The sequence below is a fragment of the Balaenoptera borealis genome (genome assembly GCF_965194805.1).
Source record: "Balaenoptera borealis genome assembly, chromosome: 19".
Lineage (NCBI taxonomy): Eukaryota > Metazoa > Chordata > Mammalia > Artiodactyla > Balaenopteridae > Balaenoptera > Balaenoptera borealis.
This window is the reverse complement of record NC_138878.1, coordinates 65,409,835-65,430,725: the sequence shown is the minus strand read 5'-3', so window position 1 is coordinate 65,430,725 and position 20,891 is coordinate 65,409,835. Positions and strand designations below refer to the sequence as shown.

At 53.7% G+C, this 20,891-nt stretch overlaps 1 protein-coding gene across 1 annotated transcript; it reads left to right on the top strand.

Moving 5' to 3' along the window:
• The first annotated feature begins 316 nt into the window (after window positions 1-316).
• On the top strand, window positions 317-16,366 carry CACNG8 (calcium voltage-gated channel auxiliary subunit gamma 8). The gene is made up of 6 exons (XM_082368172.1): window positions 317-383; window positions 1,089-1,157; window positions 3,001-3,464; window positions 12,809-12,892; window positions 13,932-14,072; window positions 15,561-16,366. Exons 2-6 carry the CDS (start codon window positions 1,108-1,110, stop codon window positions 16,316-16,318), a joined length of 1,497 nt encoding a protein of 498 aa, XP_082224298.1. The 5' UTR covers window positions 317-383; window positions 1,089-1,107; the 3' UTR covers window positions 16,319-16,366.
• Window positions 16,367-20,891: the final 4,525 nt, after the last annotated feature.

Here is a 20,891-nt window from a genome sequence, read left to right as displayed (position 1 = left end):
CGTGGCTCCCCCATCCTCAGCGGCTCCCCTCCCCCTCCCTCCCTCCTCCTTCCCTCTCTCGTCCTCCAGCTCCGCACTTTACCCAGCGACACGGGAACCAAATTGTCTCCTCACCTTTTTTTTTCCCCCATCCCGACCCCCTCTCCCTCGGGGCCCGAGCTCAGAGCTGCCCCTCAGCCTCCCCTCCCACCTCAACACCCCCATTCCCCGGACGCCTCCTCATCTCCACCCCCCAACCAGGTCGGACGCCTGGGTCCCTCGCTGCTGGGGGAGGGGAGCAGTGAGAATTGGGAGCCACAAGGGTTTTTCTGGGGGGGTTGCCGACAGGGGGGCTCAACGTCCCCTCCCCCGTGCATCGGAGAGTTGACCTATCGTTAACAGAGGTGAGAGAGATCTTTTTATTAATCGGAGGTGGGTGGATGTAAAATGAAGGCTCCGTGACCCCCCTAATTCTGGAGGAAGGAGCTGGTCCCCTTCAGAGGGAGAGGGGATGATGACCCCTCTCACATCCCGGAGCTTTCGAATTGGGGGGTCCCCTGCTCCCTCCTTTGCTGCCGCTGACAGATGGACTAAAGGAAGAACCCCTAAAACCAAGCAGAGTGCCCCCCAAATCGAAAAAATGAAAAGATCTTCGAATCTTTATATGATGGAGAATTTCCATCATTCGCCTCCTCTCTCCATCCCCTCCTTATCCCGGGTCCTAGGGGGCCCAGCAGGGGAAGGCGTACATGCTGCGGTCACAGGCTCACCCTCCCACCCCCCTTGGAGGCAGAAATCTGCTAGGACAGTGGAGGTGGTGGTGCTGGTGGTGAGGGGGCACAGACGCGGGGAGAAGAGGCCGAGAGATGGAGAGGAGAGGAAACTCAGCGTCTTTCTGGAGAGGAAAGACAGGAAGGGGCCAGAAGTGAGGACAGGGAGGCTGGGGATGTCAGCGTCCAGGGCACTGTTGAATGGGGCCAGGGCAGGGGCCGTGCGTGGGCAGGCAGGAGTGGAGGTGACGAGAGAACACACGTGCGGGACACTAGGCCCAGTTGCCATGGAGACACCCCCCCCATAGACAACCTTTCCAACACCCCTCCTTGGAGCAGACCCAGTGAGGGCCAGCTGATGGGGGCGGAAGAGGCCAAGGTCACCCTGGTACTGGGACCCAGAATCAGGTTGGTTGGTTTGTTTGTTTGTTTCCTCCTCTAAGGCTTCCAGGCTCTTAACTAGAATAGGGGGTTTGGGGGAAGGAGTCTAGGATAGATAGAGTGAGCAGTGGAAGCTGGTAAGGGTTGCATGCCTGGAAGGAGGGTTGGGGTAAGGTGGAAAAGGCAGGGCAGGGGGCGTGGTGATGGGGTGCCGTGGGAGAGGAAAATGAGTGGACCCTTGGTGGGTGCAGAGTGGGAAATTATTCCCAATTGAAAGAGAGTTGTGGTCTTGTGGATCAAGTTTTTCGAAGGGGCACTGTCTACGGAGGGGATCTTTTGAAATTCGGAAGAAAACTGAGTGTATGGTGTATGTTCCTGCACAGGTGAAATAGAAGGGGGAGTTCTGGGGGTGTTCCCAGGAAGGGAAGTCTGAGGGAGACATGAAGGGGATTCTCCTGAGCAGAAGCCATGCTGGGAGCTAGAGTAGGTGCAGGAGGGTGGCAAGAGTGAAGGGGATTCTTGGTGATGTAAGAGAAGTCAGGGTGGGGGTGGGGAGGCTCTTATAAGTTCAAGAGACAGCGGGAGGTCGAAGTGAGCTGGGGAGATCTGGAGTTGGGGGGTTCATCCCCATAACAAGGGCTACAGAGAGGCGATTTGGAGGTCGTGGGAGATGGTGGAAGGGCAGAGGAATGGGGTGGGGGGATGCTGGGTAGAGTTGGGGGGATTTCCTTCCGCAGCAGTGAATATACAGGTCAGAGCTTGGGAGATTTCTGAATGGAGAGGAATTTGGGGTCTGGAGAAAGGGATTCCTGTGAGTAGAAAATGCCGTGCAACTCACGGAAGAGATTTTTCTTAATGGAGGAGAAAGTGATGGCTCTGATGAGTTTGTCTGAGTTGTAGAGCTACTGAGGACCAGATTTGGAAGACTCCTATAAGCAAGCGAAAGAGTGGGGTATTTTCCTTGAGTCAAAGACATAGCAGGGGATGGGAGAGTGGTCCAAGGAAGACAAGCGGGGCGGTTAGAGGGAATGTGATGGAGATGGGGGGCATTCTTCTAAACCAGGGGGTCCAACGGTGTTGGATCCTTTAAAAGAATCCCCCGGGGGAAGTTTTAAAAACCTAGATGCTCAGGGCCACACCCCAGACCAATGAAATCGGAATTTCTCAAGTATCAGTATCCTCTGGTGGTTTCAAGGTGCCACCAAGGTTGAGAACCCTGGTCCAGAGCCATAGGGTTCTGAGTGGGGCAGGGGTTCCCATGCAGAGGAGACCGTGGAGGTGGGGTGGTAGTGATGACACCCGTGTGGTTTTCTGAGCTGTGCAAACCGTGGGGGTGAGTTTGGAAGATCTGGGTTTTGTTGTGTTTGTTGTTTTTGGTTTTGTTTTTTTCAGCTGAGGAGAGATTGAGAGATTTATTTTTCCTAAGTAGAGGCCATAGTAGGTGAAGAGGTGGGCCTTGCAGGGGAAGGTAGGGAGTGGGTAGAACTTTATGAGAACATTTTATAAGAAATGAGGAACAGGACAGGGGTTCCTGGGGAGGAAGAGGCACTGGCGGCTGGAGTGAGGGACGCTTTCCCTGTGGGGAGGACGGTGAGACCAGGGGGGCAGAGCTGGAGGGGCCTGGAGGCGTGTCCTACGACACTCTCAGGGATGCCTGGGGTATGTCTCAGAGTGGGATTAGTGGGAAGAATTTCTTGGACACAGGGAGATTGTTTTTCAGAGAAGTGGCAGTGGCAAGCAGAGTGGAAGGAGTTTCTTCAACCGAGGAAAGAGTAGGGTTTCTTTGGGGGGCTGGGGTGCAGGTAAAGGGGTATCCAGGGAGGTGAGCCTTCCTGTCTAATCCTTTATCTCGCTCCCTGCCCTCCACCAGCTGGCGACCATGGCTGCCTTCTGACCCCGTCCCCGGCCGCAGCCTCTTCTTCGCCGCCCCCTCCCCAGCCCCTGGCCCCGGGCCCCCCACTTCTGCCTGCGCTGTGACCCCCCCAGCCGCCGGCACGGCCCCGCCCCCGCTGCCCCGGTGGTGGCCCCCGGCCCCCCGGCTGCCCGTGGTCAAACTGGAGTCGCTGAAGCGCTGGAACGAAGAGAGGGGCCTCTGGTGCGAGAAGGGGGTGCAGGTGTTGCTGACCACGGTGGGCGCCTTCGCAGCCTTCGGCCTCATGACCATCGCCATCAGCACGGACTACTGGCTCTACACGCGCGCCTTCATCTGCAACACCACCAACCTCACGGCCGGCGACGACGGGCCCCACCACCGCGGGGGCAGCGGCTCCTCGGAGAAGAAGGACCCCGGCGGACTCACCCACTCGGGCCTCTGGAGGATCTGCTGCCTGGAAGGTAGGGTGGAGGGGGCCCCGGCCTTGTGCGCCTCCATTTGCGGCCCTGCCGCTCGTCCCCTCCGCGGCCGGCTGGGCCTCCTCCCTGGGAAATCTCCCGGTTTCCTGCGGTCCCCACGGCGGGTCTCCCGCCTCCTCCTGCTGCTTCTTGCCACTCCTGCCCACACACACACACCACCCCCCCGCCACTCCTTTCGCCCGTCCTTTCCACTCTTCTCTGCGTCCTGACCCTCTTCTGAATCCCGCCCCCCTCGCCTCGACCCTCCCCATTCACGCCTCTCCGTCACTCGGCACGTCCTGCGCCCCCTCCGCTCGCGACCCCCCTAATCTTCTCTTTCCCTCATCCGTGGGGAAAGCCCCCTCCCTCCCTCCCTCTCAGCCCTGTGGGTGCCTGGCCTCCCTGCGCGAGGGGCTCCCTCTGCCTCGATTCCAGCCCTGGCACCCTCTGCTTTTCCTCCCCGCTTCCCTCTCACCTTGATCTCGACCCCGCGCCTCCTTGCCCTTTGCAGCTCCTCTCCCCCACGTCCTACCTCTGCGCTCTGAGCGCCCCTACCTCCTATGGCCCCAGTCACAGCGTCTTCCCCATCTCCTCCGTCCCTGTGGCCTCACTTTGGCTGTTTCTCTCCTAGAACATCGTGCCCTAACTGCCCATAACTCATGGCCCTCTCCTCTTCCGTCTGTGGCTTGTCCTCCGGTAGGTCTTGTCCTGCTTGCCTCTCCCATCAGGCCTCCCAGCCTCCCCCACTAGTCCTGGTCCTCCGCGGTCTTTAGATGGCTCTGCCTCATCTTCCTTCCCTTCATCCTCCCTTTGACCTCCTCCTTCCAGACCCTGTTTCTTGACGCTGAGGCCACCGCCTCTTCTAATCTCCATCTTTGTTCTTTGCTCGGTCCTACTCTCCTTCTTGCAGGCTCCCTCCCAGCTAGCTCCCTCGGCCTCCCATCTCCCCACGCCAGGCCTCTTCCTCTCAGCAGCTCCTCTGTCCTGCTCTCAGCTTTGCCATTTCTTTCCACGTAGCATGGAAGTGATGGGCTGGGACGCAGGACACCTGGGCTCCAGTCCTCCTGTGCATCTACCCCCTGTGTGATCGCTGTCTGGTCACCTCCCCAAGCCTCAGGGCCCTGGTCTGCAACGTGAAGGAGTGGGACCAGCCAATCCCCAATTTCCCCCTCCAGGGCCAAAAAGATCAAAATCCCTTCACTTCTCTTTTTATCCCTCTCTTTTCCCCATCCTCCTCCGTTTTGCTGGGCACTCTTTTTTTTTTTTTTTTTTTTTTTAATTTTTGGCTGCGTTGGGTCTTCACTGCTGCGCGCGGGCTTTCTCTAGTTGCGGCGAGCGAGGGCTACTCTTGGTTGCGGTGCATGGGCTTCTCATTGTGGTGGCTTCTCTTGTTGCGGAGTGCGGGCTTCAGTAGTTGTGGCACGAGGGCTCAGTAATTGTGGCTCACGGGCTCTAGAGCGCAGGCTCAATAGCTGTGGCGAAGGGGCTTAGTTGCTCCGCGGCATGTGGGAATCCTCCCGGACCAGGGCTCGAACCCGCATCCCCTGCATTGGCAGGCGGACCCTTAACTGCTGCGCCACCAGGGAAGTCCCTTGCTAGGCACTCTTGATGAGCAAGGAATGTTATTATCTCGTTTAATCCTACGGGGGGAGGGGGGGCAGTGCACCACCCTCCTGTTGTGGATGAGGAAACTGAGGCTCAGAGACGTTAAGCCACTTGCCCAAGGTCACCCAGCTGTGACTGGGGAAGAGCCAAGAGACCTCAGGTCTGATGGATGGGATTTGCAGATATGCTTTGTCTGATGTGCGGAGTGTTTAAAACTGAAACCAAAATCTGAGTCGGTTGCCAACATTTAAAAATAGGGAGATTGCACATTGAAAATCCGATTTCCAGCTTCTTTTGAACTAGTGGAAGATCTGACAACATGGGGCCGGTATCCTGCAGTGGCCACGGTTGGCTGGATCCGAGTAGCAGCTGCTTCCTCAGATCAGGCATGAGGGTCTCCCTTTCTCCAGTCACCTCTGGTCCCTATTGCCTCACACCCATCCAATTTTCTCATTATGTTATAATTTGACACCCAGTTTCTCATTATACACTGCTGGACAGTGTACAACAAATAGTAATCATTCCATGTATTCATCCCCTCCTCAACAACCACTATTTATTGAGCTTATACTATGTGCCAGGCACTGTTCTTGATTCTGGAGCTATAGCAGTGGAAGGAGAAAAAAACCAACAACAAAGAAACCTGTTTTTTTTTTTAACTTTTTATTTTATATTGGAGTATAGCCAATTAACAATGTTGTGATAGTTTCAGGTGCACAGCAAAGGGACTCAGCCATACATATACATATATCCATTCTCCCCCAAACTCCCCTCCCATCCAGGCTGCCACACAACATTGAGCAGAGTTCCCTGTGCTATACAGTAGGTCCTTGTTGGTTACCCATTTTAAATATAGCAGTGTGTACATGAAAGATCCCTGTTTTTATATGTCTTATATTCTAGAAGGAGAGACAGATAATAAGGGAGATAAGTAAGTACAACATCTAGGGTGTTAGAGCTGAGTGCTAAGGAGGAAAATGAGCAAGGGAGGGGATGGGAAGTGTTAGGGGCAAGGGTGTGAAACTGGAGAAATTGGAGATAAAGGAGACTGAGCAGGTGACGTCTGAGGGGTGGGCTAAGTGAACCCAGAGATGGAGCCATGTGGCTTCTGGAGGGAAATGCTTCAGGCTGTAGAAACATTGCTCAGGCTCTGCAGTGGGAATGTGCCTTGTGTTTGACCATCAGGGGAGGCCCGCGTGGCCCAGGCAGAGCTGGTGAGCAGGAACGTGGTAGGAGGTGCAGTCAAGGCGATAACACGGACTTCCATGTCCTGGAATGTAATTTGCTTTCCACATCGGAGGTTCGTGAGTGGAGGAGTGACAGGAGCTGGCTTAAAGGCTAAGGGCATCGCTCTTGCTGCTGTGTTGAGTATTTAGGAGGAGAGGAAGAGGGAGAATGGGAGGTGGCTTATCTGGGGTGGGAGCCTTAGAGTTTGGGTTTGAACTGCGAGTATATTCTGCCGCTACAGCGGGCAGGAATTGCTGATGGGGCAGTTGTAGGATATGAGAGAGAAGTGTCGGGGTGTCTCGAAAGCAGGGTTTCCCAACCTCAGCGCTGCTGGCATTTGGGGATGGATAATTCCGTGTTGCGGCAGTGGGGCTGGGGGTGGGGGGTGCGTCCTGCGTGTTGTAGGATGTGTATCAGCATCCCTGGGCTCTACCTTTTAAACACCAGCAGCATCCACCGGTGTGGACACCAAAATTGTCAACTGTCTCCAGACTAGGAATAAAATCGCCCCTAATTGAGAGTCACTGCTCCAAGGCTGTGGCCTGAGCACCGGAGAACGTGGTGGGGTAGGGGTGGGGGAGATTCATCTGCTGGAACAGCTGGTATTTTATCGTATTTGTTTTATTTTCTCTTACCCAATTTATTATAAGGAGGGCTATCACGAGCTCAGTTTTGGACATGTTAAATTGAGGTGCCTTTACCAAAAAAAAAAATTACAAAAATAAATTGAGGGTGCCTATTCGAGATACTGTGTAGGACAGGAGTCAGTATAGGAAAGGACCCACAAAGTGCCATACAGTCAATTTCTTAGGCTTTGTGGGGCGTGCGATCTCTGTTGCTGCTACTCCTTAAAACAGCCAGATATGATGCGTGAGTGGATGAGCGTGGCTGGGTTCCAATTAAACTTCCTTTACAGGCACTGACATTTGAATTTTATATCATTTTCACATACCACGAGATAGTCTTCTCTGACAGTTTTTCAATCATTAAAAAAAAAAAAAAAAAGTAAAACCCATTCTTCGCTGGATTTGGCAGGCTGGGTTCGGCCCGTGGGTCATAGTTTTCTGACCCCCTGATCTAGGATGTTAGCGATATGATATATGAGGTCAGAGTTCAGGGGAGAGTCTGGGCTGGTGGGCGGGTCATGGCATGTGGATGGATGAGCAGAGACAGAAACAAACCAAAAAATTAGTTGAAGGGCTGAAGCCTGAGCTAGTCCAGTATTCAAAGACGATCAGAGAGATGAGGAGAGCCAGCAAAGGGAGCTGAGAAAGGAGTGACCACAGAGGTTTGGGGAAAATGAGGTAAGTGGGTCCTGGGAGCCAAAGGAATTGTGTTAAGCAGGGGGTAAATGAAGGTAGACTTTATTGTTATTATAGGCATCATTCATGTGTCACTGGGTGCTCACAGTAACCCTGTGTACCATGTACCACTATTACCCCCATCTCCTAGAAATGAAAGCTTAAGGCTCAGAGAAGGGAAGCACCTTTCCCAGGTCACACAGCTAATAGGCAGTAGAGTCTGGATCTGAATCCAGGTCTCTTCTGTTTCCCAGGAGTCAAAGCAATATAACCACTAGCCTCCATCCTATCGGGGATCCAGGGGTGTAGAAACTGGTCCCCCCCCCGGGCCATTGTCCCCTGAAGACGCTGTGTCCCCAGGAATTCTTAGGTCCCATCCTCATCTCCCTCCAAGTCTTTCTGAGAAGTGCAGTAGAAAGTAGTGATTGGGACGTAGACTCTAGAACAAGACTGATTGGTAACAGGGTTACCTCCTGTCTGCCATGCACAGAAAGGTGACATTGAGCCATATATTCTACTTCTCTGTGCTTTATTTCCATCATCGGTGAAATGGGGATTATAATAGCCCCTAACTCACAGGGCTGTGGAGCAAATTCAATGAGTTATTACCTGTAAAGCATTCAAAAGGCCAGCAGGCACAGGGTAAAGGCTAGACTATGTAGTTTATATTCTGTTCTTCTTCTTCTTATTATTATGAATTCAGATGACCAACCCCTGAGTTTCCCCTCCTTGATAACCCAGAAGTCCCAGCCTCCCAACCAGCACTGCCCAGTAGAAACATCACACAAGCTGTCTATATAACTTAAATGTTTCTAGCAGTGGGATTAAAACAAGTACAAAGGGGAAGGTTCAATGAATCTAATTTAATAAATACAATTTATACAATATAATACATTAATATAAAAGTTAGTAATACATTTTATTTAACCAAGCGTAGCCAAAATATTATTTTAACATGTTAGCAATATGACGATTATTAATGAAATAGTATGCATTTTTCTTCATACCACATCTGAAATCTGGTGCCTATTTTACACTCACACTCCGTCTCAATTGCCACATTTCAAGTGCCCCAGAACCAGCCCCAGGGCTGGGGGATCCGTATGGGTCTAGCTCCCTTCTTAGGAACTTCAGCCTCCAGAATCTGGACCCACAGCCCAGTTTATTCGAGCGGACTATATAAAGCCCCTGTGCTCGGCACTCTGCACGCCTTATTATCTCACTGAATCCTCCCAGTTGCTCCAGGGGAAAGGTATTATTATCACCCTAGTCTGTCAGAGCAGGAAGCTGAAGGCCAGAAAGGGGAAGTGAGTCAGCCACGTGGCCACCCAACATACGAGGGGCAGAGCCCTAGTCCTCACCGCAGCCCCCACCCCTACACACCGCCCCCCATCCCGCTTCCCCACTCCCCCCACCGCCGCCTGCCCGGGTCTGTGCTAGGCGGGCCCTGGGGAGACTCAGAGACGCGTCACCACCATCCCTGCACCTAAGGAGCTCCCGGCCCAGCCGGTCGGATAACACGCAGAGGCATGCGGCATAACCCCCGTGCATTCTGCGCTTGACTCTGTCATTCGTGTGTCACCGAATGCTCACATACCGCATGCGGTCGCTATCACCATCCTCATCTTCCAGACGAGGAAGCCGAGGCTCAGGGGTGTTCAAATCCCCAAAGCCACACAGCTGGGAAGTGGCAGGCCTGGCATGCGAATCCCGAGAATGTGACTCCAAAGCCCGTGCTCGTGGCCACCATAACCACTGCACTCTACTGCCATAAATATGCTCACCTCTGGGACTTCCCTGGCGGTCCAGTGGTTAGGACTCTGCGCTTCCACTGCAGGGGCGGTTGATCCCTGGTCGGGGAACTAAGACCCCCGCAAGCCGCATGGCTTGGCCAGAAAAAAAAGAAAAAGAAAAAAAAAAAGCTCCCCTTTGAGGCCCAGAGTCTCCTCCCCATGATTCACCATCTATAGAACTGAGCAATTTCTTCAACTCTATGCCTCAGTTTCCTCACCTGTAAAGCAGGGATACTATCACTGCCTAGTATTTCTAAGGGCTGGTCATGCATACTGTGTTAATACCTACCTGTCAAATGCTTGGAGCCGTGCCTGGTGTGTGGTTAGCCCTCAGTAAGTACTAATTATCATTACTGCCAGCGTGGCTAGTCTGTGGAGAGTGCATGCCGTGTCTCTCCATGCTCAGTCTCACTGAATTATCATTCACGTTTTGAGAGAAGTACTATAATCCCACTCAAGAAAGGAGAGAACTTGACCCCCCCCCCCCACCACACCATACTGGGTGTGCTGATGGGTATACGTCTGCACTCAAAAGGTGTATCTTCATTCATTCATTCATTCAATGGCTTTTTTTTTTTTTAAGTAAAATGCACAGAATGTGAAATGTACCATCTTAACCTTTTTTTTTTTTTAACTTTTTTTTTTTTTTTTTAATTTATTTTTGGCTGTGTTGGGTCTTCGTTTCTGTGCGAGGGCTTTCTCTGGTTGTGGCAAGCAGGGGCCACCCTTCATCGCGGTGCGCGGGCCTCTCACCATCGCAGCCTCCCCCGTTGGGAGCACAGGCTCCAGACGCTCAGGCTCAGCAGCCGCGGCCCACGGGCCCAGCTGCTCCGCGGCACGCGGGATCCTCCCAGACCAGGGCCCGAACCCGTGTCCCCTGCACCGGCAGGCAGACTCTCAACCACTGCGCCACCAGGGAAGCTCCATCTTAACCATTTTTAAAAGCACAGTTCAGTAATGTTAAGTAGATTCACATTGGGTACCCAAGCTCCAAAACTTTTCATCTTTCAAAACTAAAACTCTGTACCCGTTCTTCCCTGCTCCCAGCCCCTGGCACTCATCATTCTACTTTCTGTCTCTGTGAATTTGATGACTCTAGATATCTCACATGAGTGGAATCATACAGTATTTTTATTTTTGTGACTGACTTATTTCACTTTGCATAATGTCTTCAAGGTTCATCCAGGTTGTAGCGTGTGTCAGAATTCCCTTACTTTTAAAGGCTGAATAACGTTCCATTCTACGTATATGCCACACTTCGTTTATCCGTTCATGCATTGATGGACACTTAGGTTGCTTTTGGCTGTTGTGAATAATGCTGCCACGAAAATGGATGTACAAATATTTCTTAGAGACCTTGCTCTCAATTCTTTTGAGTATATACCCGGAAGTGGACTTGCTGGATCATATAGTAATTTTAATTTTTTGAGGAACCTCCATACTATTTTCCATAGCGACTGCACTATTTTATATTCCCACCAACAGTGCACATGGGTTCCAATTTCTCCACATCCTCACCAACACTTATTTTCTGTTTTGTTTGTTTGCTTGTTTATAGTAGCCATCCTAATGGGATGGTGTCTCATATCCATGAGAGGGTATTTCACTGTTGTTTTGATTTGCATTTCCCTAATGATTATTGATATGCAGCATCTTTTCATGTGCTTGTTGCCCATTCAATCATTCATACATAAAAATATTTATTAAGCACTTACTATGTGTTAGGCATTGCTCTAGATGTTGAAGAGTGGTGAATAGCCTATAAGCTTACATTCCAGTAGGGGCAAACTGCTGTGTGTTTGAATTCTGCTTCCACCACCCATCAGCTGTGAATTGACGAACCCTTGTTATGCCTCTGCTTCCTCATCTGGACAATGGGTATATGGCGTGGTATCAGCTGAACAGTTAATTGTGTTCCAGGCAAAGTGCTAAATCTCTATACCTGGATTCAACCCTCACAACAACCCAGTGAGGTAGGTCCTAGTAGCCCCTTGTTATAGGAAAAGGGATTGAAGCAAATTGGCCCAAGTAAGGCCAACAAGGTCACAGAATAAGGACATGATGGATTCAGGCTTCATTATCAAGCAGTGTGACTCCAATTCTCAATGTTTGGTCACTGCACGACACCAATAAAATTATCTATTTCATCTATTTCGTGGATCTCCTGTGAGCTCCGGATGAGTTAATCCACCTAGGAAGCACTTAACAAATGGTAGCTCTTAGTGGAATTATTCACTGCCTTATAGTCCTTCTTTCCAATCTTTTCCTTTACCCCCATTTCTTTCCGTGTCATCTTTTGCCTCGAATCTCCCCTTCTGTCATCCTTATATTCATTCATAATTTAATTCTTTCAACACTCATTTCTTGAGGCCTCCTTTGTGCCAGGCAATGCTAGGGACACACGGAGGAATCAGACCCCATGCCCTCCCCCTGCAGGAACTCCTAGCGTGCTGAAGAAGAAGATCATAAATCAAACCAATGCATGCTAAAAAGGTGGTAGTGCAGGGAGCTGCTACACCCCAGAATGGGTGGGAGGTGTGTGTGTGTGTGTGAGCGAAAGCTTCCTCAAGCCGGTGTCCCATGCGCTGCTCGCTTGCAAGGGTAAGTTTTTCGCCAGTGAAGAATGTGAGAATGTTCTGCAGCATTGGGCAGTGGCCTGGAGGTTGGAAGGAGCCTGGAGAATTGAGGAAACAAAATGTATTTAAACTTATACTTATTTATACATCGGCCTGCAGCTGTGTAAGGATGTGGGTTCTGGGGGGGGAGGAAGGGGCTGAGACTGCAGGACCCCTGGAGGCATACTGCACCCCTAGCGTGCCTCTGCTAGCTCCGACCTCTGCATCTCCTCCCAGAGGACCCCAGGTGCAGTGCGCAGAGAGCCGGGGAATCCCTCTCCCATATGGAGGATTGAAGAGACTACAACCCCGGTGATCCACTGGGGCTCCTCTCTCCTCACAGTTGGACTCGAAGACTTCATAGGGCCTCATGGGAAGTGTAGTCCTCCTCGCCCTCTGCCGCCTCTTCGTTTTCCCACGCATTTTCAACCGATTTTGAGTCGAAGGGTGACGACATGGCTGAAACCAACGCCTTCTTTCTTACAGAGGTGGAAACAGAGGCCAGAGAGACTGTCCCCCCCCGTACAGGTTACAGGGCAAAAGTTCTTGCGGCCTTTTAATGAGCGTTGGATGATTTCCTTCCTTCCTTCCTTCCTCCCTCCCTCCCTTTTCCTTTTTTCTTTTTTTAACTGGTAGGGAAACTGAGGCCCGGGAGGTTGAAAGTTTGTCCCAGGTGCACAGACAGGCTCAGGAGCCAGCACTTCCTGTCTCCCAATCAGAAGGGGTTTGAGGAGGGGAGGGTCTTTTCTCACCCGGGGTTCCCCCACTCTTAAGTGCCCACGACTATCACCCCCATTCCCCTCCAGGGTTGAAAAGAGGCGTCTGCGTGAAGATCAACCATTTCCCGGAGGACACGGACTACGACCATGACAGCGCGGAGTATCTGCTGCGTACGTGGGGGTCGGGGACAGAGTCGGGGGGCTGCCGGGCTTGGGCAAGTGCGAGGGGAGAGGGGGCTGTGCTCCGGCACTTAGAACCACACGCAGAGATGAACCTGTCAGCCAATCCAAGCCCAGATACTGAGATCGTCTGGTCACCGATTGGCTCAGTGGTCTCTCTCCCGCCCCCTCCTCTCACCTTGGGGCGGGCTGAGAAGGGATCCCGGGAGCTGATTGGCCGTCGTGATGGCCTGGGTACTCGAGGCAACTCAGCGCAGTGACTCTCTGGGTTGGGATTGGCCACTGCGCCCTGGGGCCCTGAGGCAATCTGCGGCGCGGACGGCGCGGACGGGCCATTCTAGGGAGCTGGCTGGGGAAGCCTGTGGTGAGATTGGTAGCTACCCCAAGAACGCGGCAAATCCAGAGTTATGATTGGCTGCGGCCTCAACCGGGCTCAGAAATCGCACGATCTGGTTGCCTAGGGTTTGGGAGACGATGGAAAGGACTGTAGAGAGAGGGGGGAAAGTAGAGAAGGGAGAAAGTAAGAGAAGAGAAACCCAGAGCTACAGATGAAGCCAGGCAGAAAGGGGGGTGGGTGGGAGGGAGAGAGGTATTTAGAGATTTGATAGAAAGATCTGGAGGAAGGAAAAAATGCGCAGAAGAGAGGAAGGGAAAGAGCGTGCGAGAAGGAAAAAGAGAGGGAGAGGGTCCACAGAGAAATAGAAAAGTTCCGAGGGGAAAAAAAAGAGAGAGGGAGAGTGATTAGAGAAATAAAAGGGAAGAAAAATATGCCAGGAGAGAGAAAAATAGAGGAAGAAAAAGACACAGAAAAAGAGAGAGGCAATCAGATCGAGAAAGAGAGAAATTTTAAAGAGGAGAGAAAGTGAGACAATAACAGAAAACAACCAGGCAGAGAAGGAGAATTGTAGAACCAGCGAGAGAGAAGCGGAGACGGAGGCAGCAGGAGGCGCGGAGCGCCGGGCGGACAGGCGGCCGTGTCTGACGCCCTGGTTCCCACCCCACCTCTCTCCCCATACTCTCCTTTCTCCAGGAGTCGTCCGGGCCTCCAGCATCTTCCCCATCCTCAGCGCCATCCTGCTGCTGCTCGGGGGCGTGTGCGTGGCGGCCTCCCGGGTCTACAAGTCCAAGAGGAACATCATTCTGGGAGCAGGGATCCTGTTCGTGGCAGCAGGTGAGAGGCAGAGGGAGGGGGCGGCCCACCTGCGAGCGCGCACGTGTGTGTGCGCGCGCGCGCGCGCCTGCACAGCTACCCTGCCCGGGCGCTGCCTGGGGCCCGGAGCCTTCCTAGGCTCTTCCCAAGCTCCATCGCCACCCGCTGGGCGAGGTAGGTGTCGCCTTACGGTAGTCTTCTGGGCGAGTGAACCCAGCACAGACAGGTGTCTGTCTACCGCGTAATCCGGGATGCCAGGAGTTTAGATTCCAAAGCTCGCGGTCCAGGAGACGGAAGGGGAGGAGCTTGGGAGAGGGGGTGGGGCCTTGAGGCTGAATTGCCGTCTTGAAGACAGAGATGACAGACCTGAGAGGGAGAAAGTGATTTGGATTCAGATGGGGAGGAGCCTGCTCTAGGGGGCGGGGCCTCGTGGGCTCCGGTGTACCCAAAAAGGGTCTGGTCCTGCGAAAGCATCCAGACCAACTCGGTAGTGAGGCAGGGCATTAAGGGGCGAGACGCCCTTTGTACTCGAAGTGAGTAGTATTGGGAAATTCGAGAAGTCAGAGCCTTTCTGAAGGGATGGAATCCAGAGGAGAAGGGGGAGGATTTAGCATAAACAGCAGGGGATGCTTTGGAGATGGATCTGCAGGGGGTGGGGCTTGGAGGATTTGAAAGACCGGGCTAACTACACCTGGGACGGGGGAGGAGCCTGACCGCGATCCTCAGGGGGCGGGGTTTAGCAAGCTGGAGGCGGGGCTTAGAGTAGACGGGAGACCTGCTTTAGTAAGAGTAGCATGGGGAAGGCCTAGAATAGATGATAATCATGAACGACTTCAGATCAGCCAGAGTCAGGGCCTAGAGAGTCAGAGCGGGATTACCTCATTAATTAAACGAGAAGAGGGTGAGGCCTAGGGAACACCAAGATTTATAAAGTTAAGAGTGGAGTTAGACCAATCAGGGTAGGGCCAGGAAACCCCAGCCAGGGTCATCTTATCAAGGGCAGAGTTTAGGCCAGCGAGGGAAGGGCCTGGACCATCTGGGGAGGAGTTTAGACCATCTGGGGCAGGGCTTGGGCCATCCCGGAGGGATCTGGACCATTAAGGGTGATCCTAAACCTTCTGGGGTGGGCCCTGGACCAACTGGGGCGGAGTTTAGACCAACCAGGGTGGGCTTTCGACCAACAGAGTAGGACCTGAATTAGCTGGGGATGGTGGACCATCCGAAGCAGGATTTGGGGCCCTTCGGGGCGGGGCCTGGGCCACCTGGGAAGAAATTTAGACCATCTGGGAAGGGGCTTGGACCATCTGAGGGTGGAGCTTAGGCCAACATGGCGCGGGGCCTGGGCTGGCCAGTGGGCGGGGCGGTCTGGACCATCTGGGGCGGGGCCTAGACCATCGTGGGTGGAGCTCAGACCAGAGCGGGACAGGGCCTGGGCCGGCGGGGACGGGCCGTGGGCGGGGGCGGGGCCAGGGGTGGCCTCGAGGCTCCCGTCTGACCGTCCCCGCCCAGGCCTGAGCAACATCATCGGCGTGATCGTGTACATCTCGGCCAACGCGGGCGAGCCGGGCCCGAAGCGGGACGAGGAGAAGAAGAACCATTACTCGTACGGCTGGTCCTTCTACTTCGGCGGGCTGTCGTTCATCCTGGCCGAGGTGATCGGCGTGCTGGCCGTCAACATCTACATCGAGCGCAGCCGCGAGGCGCACTGCCAGTCTCGCTCGGACCTGCTCAAGGCCGGCGGGGGCGCGGGCGGCAGTGGCGGGAGCGGCCCCTCGGCCATCCTCCGTCTGCCCAGTTACCGCTTCCGCTACCGCCGCCGCTCCCGCTCTAGCTCCCGCTCCAGCGAGCCGTCGCCGTCGCGGGACGCGTCTCCCGGCGGCGCCGGGGGCCCGGGCTTCGCCTCCACGGACATCTCCATGTACACGCTCAGCCGCGACCCGTCCAAGGGCAGCGTGGCCGCGGGGCTGGCTAGCGCCGGTGCCGGCGGCGGGGCGTACGGCGGCGCGGCGGGGGGCGCGGGGGGCGGCGGCGGCGGCGGCGGCGGGGCGGGCGCCGAGCGGGACCGCGGGGGGGCGTCCGGCTTCCTCACGCTGCACAACGCCTTCCCCAAGGAGGCGGGCGGCGGCGTCACGGTCACGGTCACCGGGCCGCCCGCCGCGCCTGCGCCCGCCGCGCCCGCGCCCGCCGCGCCAGCCCCCGGGACCCTGGCCAAGGAGGCCGCCGCCTCCAACGGCAACACGCTCAACAGGAAAACCACGCCCGTGTAGGGGCGCGACGGGGGGCGCCGAGGGGGGCGTGTCCGGGGCGCGTGCGCGGGCGCGCGTGCAACGAGGCTGCCGGGGGTCGGGGGCGCCCCCCTCCTTCCCCGTGAGCGCGCTGGAGACTGCTTGGTGCTCCCCCGCGCCCCCTCCCCACCTCTCGGGCGTGGGGGAGCGCCCGCCACCCTCCGAATCAGGGACCCTGAGGGAGGGGGAAGGGAAGGGAGGGGGCCGTTGGGAGGGAGCGTCGTGTTTTATTTATTTATTTTTTGTGGGGGGGAGGGGGGAGGGCTGTGGTGTTTTCTGCAGTTTTGAGATGTTTTCTTTTTAATGTTTTGCTGTGTGCATGTGGGGGCGGGGCACGGGGGAGGGACTCCCAGCCCAGCCCAACTCCTGGAGAGGGACCCATAACACACGACTATATAGTTATACCTGCAGACTATATATATGCTCTATGTAAAGAGACAGAAAGATAAAAGAAGGGATGCAGAAAGGCGAAGTGACAAGGGACAGACGTGGGCATTCGTTCACTTCTTCATTCATCCTTCCACAAGGGTTTTAAAAGCACCTGCTATGTACCAGGATGGCGCTGGGGAGGGAACGTAAACAGTCCCAGAGACAGACTTGATCATTCATTACCAGCAATTTATTTGTGTACTTAAGTGCCAGGCATTGTGCCGAATGCTGAGCCTACAGAAGGAGGGAAGTCAGATAGGGTCCCCAACATCCTCATAGAGTTTACACCTTGTGCATGAGACAGACGTTAATCCAAGAAATGCGTACACCACAGTAAGTTACAATTAGGGCAAAGGAGAAATCCGAAATGCTACAAAATGCTCCTGCAGGGAGGCTTAACCCAGTTTAAAAGGAAGGGATATTTTAGCTAACACAAAAGGATGACAAGAAGCCAGCCAGGTGAAGCTGGAGGGAAGTGTCTTAGCCAGAGAACAGCATATGCAAAGGCCCTGGGGCAGGAAGAGCTTCCAGAGAAGGCTAACATGTACGTAGTGAGCCACATGCAGATGGAACAAGATGAGGCTGGAGATGAAGGCAGGGCCAGACTGCCCAGGGACTTGTAGGTCAGGTCAAGAGTTTAGATTTAATTTGAGGGCAGTGGGGAGACATGGAATGGCTTTAAACAGGATCATAACATGAATGGTACAGAAAGGGAGGCAGGAACTCAGAGATGAGAGTGAGAGGCAGAGACATGCTGAAATACAGCATCAAACACAGGCACTGGCCCTCCAAACTCTCACTTGTGGGAGGGAGCAGACAATCACACAAATACTGAAGCACAGGCATGGTGTCTGGTGTGCAGGAGAAACACTAGGACTTAGAGATTCATGTTTCACTCATCCATTAATTCAGCCATTCACTCCTTGACGTTTTTGAGCATCTGCTAACGTACCAGGTAGTGTATTGGTATCAGGATCCCCACTGGTGCTCTCAAGGAGGAGTCAAAAACAGAACTCCAGGCAGGGCAGTCGGTGCTGTAACAGGGACCAGGATGGGCAGCTTGACCAGAGAAGAAGAGACAGAGTGACCAACTGCCAAGAGTGGGTAGTACTTGGGGAAACTTCCTGGAGAACATTAGACCCAGGCTGGGTTTCAAAAGGATGAGTGATGAAGGGGGTGAGGAAAGCTTTCATGGGAAAAAAAACAACTCGAGTCGGCTTGGGGGGGATGTAAGAGCATGATGTATTGGGGACAGGGCTCATCCTTTGGGGATGCAGAAGGTCAGGGTAGGGGTGGGAGATAAGACCAGAGAAGCAGCTAGAAGCCAGAGTCTAAGGATGCTAGGGTTCCAGGCTGAGGAGTTTGGACTTTATTCTGAGGGTAGCAGGAGACACGGGAGAGTTTGCAGCAGGTGAAGAGCAGGGTCAGACGTGGGTGTCAGAAGGAGACGCCTGGGACGTGGGAAAGGGCTCGACAGGAGGCCAGTGCTGGGGGGTAGATGAGAGAGGATGGTACTTGAGCTGGGAAAGAGCTCTGGGGGTGGAGGGATGGGGGGAATGGATTTGAAGGTCACTGAGGACACAGAAGGGACAGTGCTTAGTGGGTTTCCCTTCATTTGCTCAGCAAATATTTCCCAAGGCCCCCCATCTGCCAGGCCTTGTGATGGCCTAGAAGACTGGAGGGCAGGGGACCCGGGAGGGATTCCATGGGGGCCATGTTGGAAAGAGATGCTGGGAAACAGAGGAAAAGGAATACAACTAGCGGGACAGAGGGGAACTTAGTGTAGGGATGATAAATGGAGAGAAGGACCGGGAGAGACAAATTTGGTGGGAGACGGGGCCAGAGCTGGCTAGGGGGTAGTGGATTCTAGAGTCCAAAGGCCAAACATAAAGCAAGAAAGCGGTGGAGGATGGGCAGAAGGGAGAGCGGTGGGAAGGAGGGAAGGCGGGGGAGGAAGGATGAGAGCAACGGAGACCAAAACTAGGTGAGTCACAGGGACAAAGGAAAAGGTCAAAGACACAGGAAGGTGATCCAGAAAGGAGAGGAAAACGGACAGGAGAGAGATTGCCACCAAGATACACAAGTCAAAACAGAGAAGTCTCAGAGATGCAAAAAAATATATATATATACACAGAAATGGAGGGGTAAAGCTGCAGAGAGAAATGCAGAGATGTGCCCAGAAAGAAACGTGGAGACTCAGAAGCACGCACAGGGTATAGGATCCATCTATTTCTTTTGTTTGTTTGTTTTCAGTATTCAAGAAAGTTATTGAGTCCCAACCTGTTCTAGACCAGTCTAGGTGCAAGGAATGTGGTATGGAACAGATAGCCAAGGTTTTGCTCTCCTGGAACTCACAGGAGAGACGAACAATAAACAGTAAGAATTTCAGTTGCAGAGAAGTGTTTTTGAAATGAAGCAGGAAAGAGAGTTCCCTGGTAGCGGGAAGGTGGTTAGGATTCCGGGCTTTCACTGCCATGGCCAGGTTCAATCCCTGGTGGGGGTAACTGAGATCCCGCCAGCCACACAGCACAGGTGGGGATGGGGTGGGGGGAGAGCAAAGCAGGATGTGGCGACTTTAGGGGAGGAGCCTCAGGAAGAACCCACTGCAGCAGTAACAGCAGTGGGTTGTGAGAAGTAAAGGCACTCGACAAGCATTCTGGCCAAGCAGAGACAGCACAGAAGCCCTGAGGAGTCGCCGATTATTGAGGAGGCCCCATGGCGAGCAGGTGAACAAGGATGAGAAAATTGGGGTGAGGTCAGAAGCGTGCGCTGGGGGCCCGTCACGTGGGGGCTTGTAGCCCTGGGAAGAAATTGGAATTTTATTCTAGACTCAGTGGGATGGGCATAGGAATGACATGCTCCTATTTTGATTTATAAAAACAAAACAAAATAACAGAACCGCGTCGCTGTGCTGAGAATAGATTTAGGAGTGAAGGTGGAAGTAAGGAGTTAAGAGGCTGTCGTCCCTGGCTAGTTGAGGCTGATGGTGGCCTGGACCAATGTGGAACTGGTGAGGGTGGAGAAAAATGGAAGAACAGGAAATGGGATTTTGGAGGCAAAGCCCGTGGTGGTGGCGAACTGGATGTAACAGAGGAGGGAAAGAAAAACCAAAGAGAGAGAAGAGAAAAACTCTCTTAACTGTGTGAAGTTGGGTGGTGCTGCTGTGTGTTGCCTGGAAAAGGGTCACCGGGGGAAGGGATCAGGTGGGAGGAGTCAAGCATCCTCCTTGGGCCATGACAAGTTAGAGGCCTGTGAGAAACCCAAGCTGGGGTATCAGGTAGCCAGTTGGATATGTGAGACTGGAGCTTGGGGGAGAGGTCGTGGTTGGAAATATAAGTTTTGGAAATATCCGCATATAGGAGACAGCATATTTAAAGTCTCAGGACTGGATGAGGTGACCTAGGAGATGAGTGTGGACGACAGAGAAAGAACCCGGCCAGAGACTCGGGGGCATCTGCATGGTGGGGGACGGGGAGGAAGATGTAGTTAAGGGGGCAAGGAGTGACCATGAAGTAGGCAGAGACCAGTGCTGAGAACCAGAAAAGGATCCGTGGGAACCAGCAAAGTAGCCACGGGTTAGATAACATGACCCTGACACGAGGTCATCGCCGTGCAGCGGTAGGGACTGGAGTTTTGCTTGAGTGAGTGGAAGGAAGAGATTGTGGGAGGGGAGGTGGAGGGAAAGGGAGGCCAAGCCATCCTTTTGGTATGAAAGTGAGAAGAACTTTCCCACCAAAGAAAGTTCATACCCTTTCTGTGAAAGGAGAGAAAGGGAGGCTGGCAGACGGGGAGATGGAAGAAAGAAAAATAACCCCCGAGAGGAGAGAGCCATTACAGCAGGCAAGATTGAGGAAGATGGGGAGGCCCAGGGCCGGGAGGGGAAGATGGATTCAGGAGGCAGGGCAGAGGTACTGCAGGAAGGTGTCTGATTTCTCAGAATGGAGACGCTGGTGGATGTCACCCAGCCCAATTCCCATCTCACGTTGCTGTCAGCACCAGGCACTTTCTCAGATTCCCCTCTGAGTCCTGCCAAGGCCTGGGAATACCCGGTGAGGTGAAGGAAAGAACAGGTTTCACTCATTCATTTAAGAAATAGTCCCCGAGGCCTTCCAGGCACCAGGCCTTG

Coding starts and splice junctions, on each gene's coding strand:
- CACNG8 (XM_082368172.1), top strand. CDS start 1,108: ATGGGGGCGGAAGAGGCCAAGGTCACCCTGGTACTGGGACCCAGAATC. Junction 1,158..3,000: donor GTACTGGGACCCAGAATCAG/GTTGGTTGGTTT, acceptor GCCCTCCACCAG/CTGGCGACCATGGCTGCCTT. Junction 14,073..15,560: donor GATCCTGTTCGTGGCAGCAG/GTGAGAGGCAGA, acceptor GTCCCCGCCCAG/GCCTGAGCAACATCATCGGC.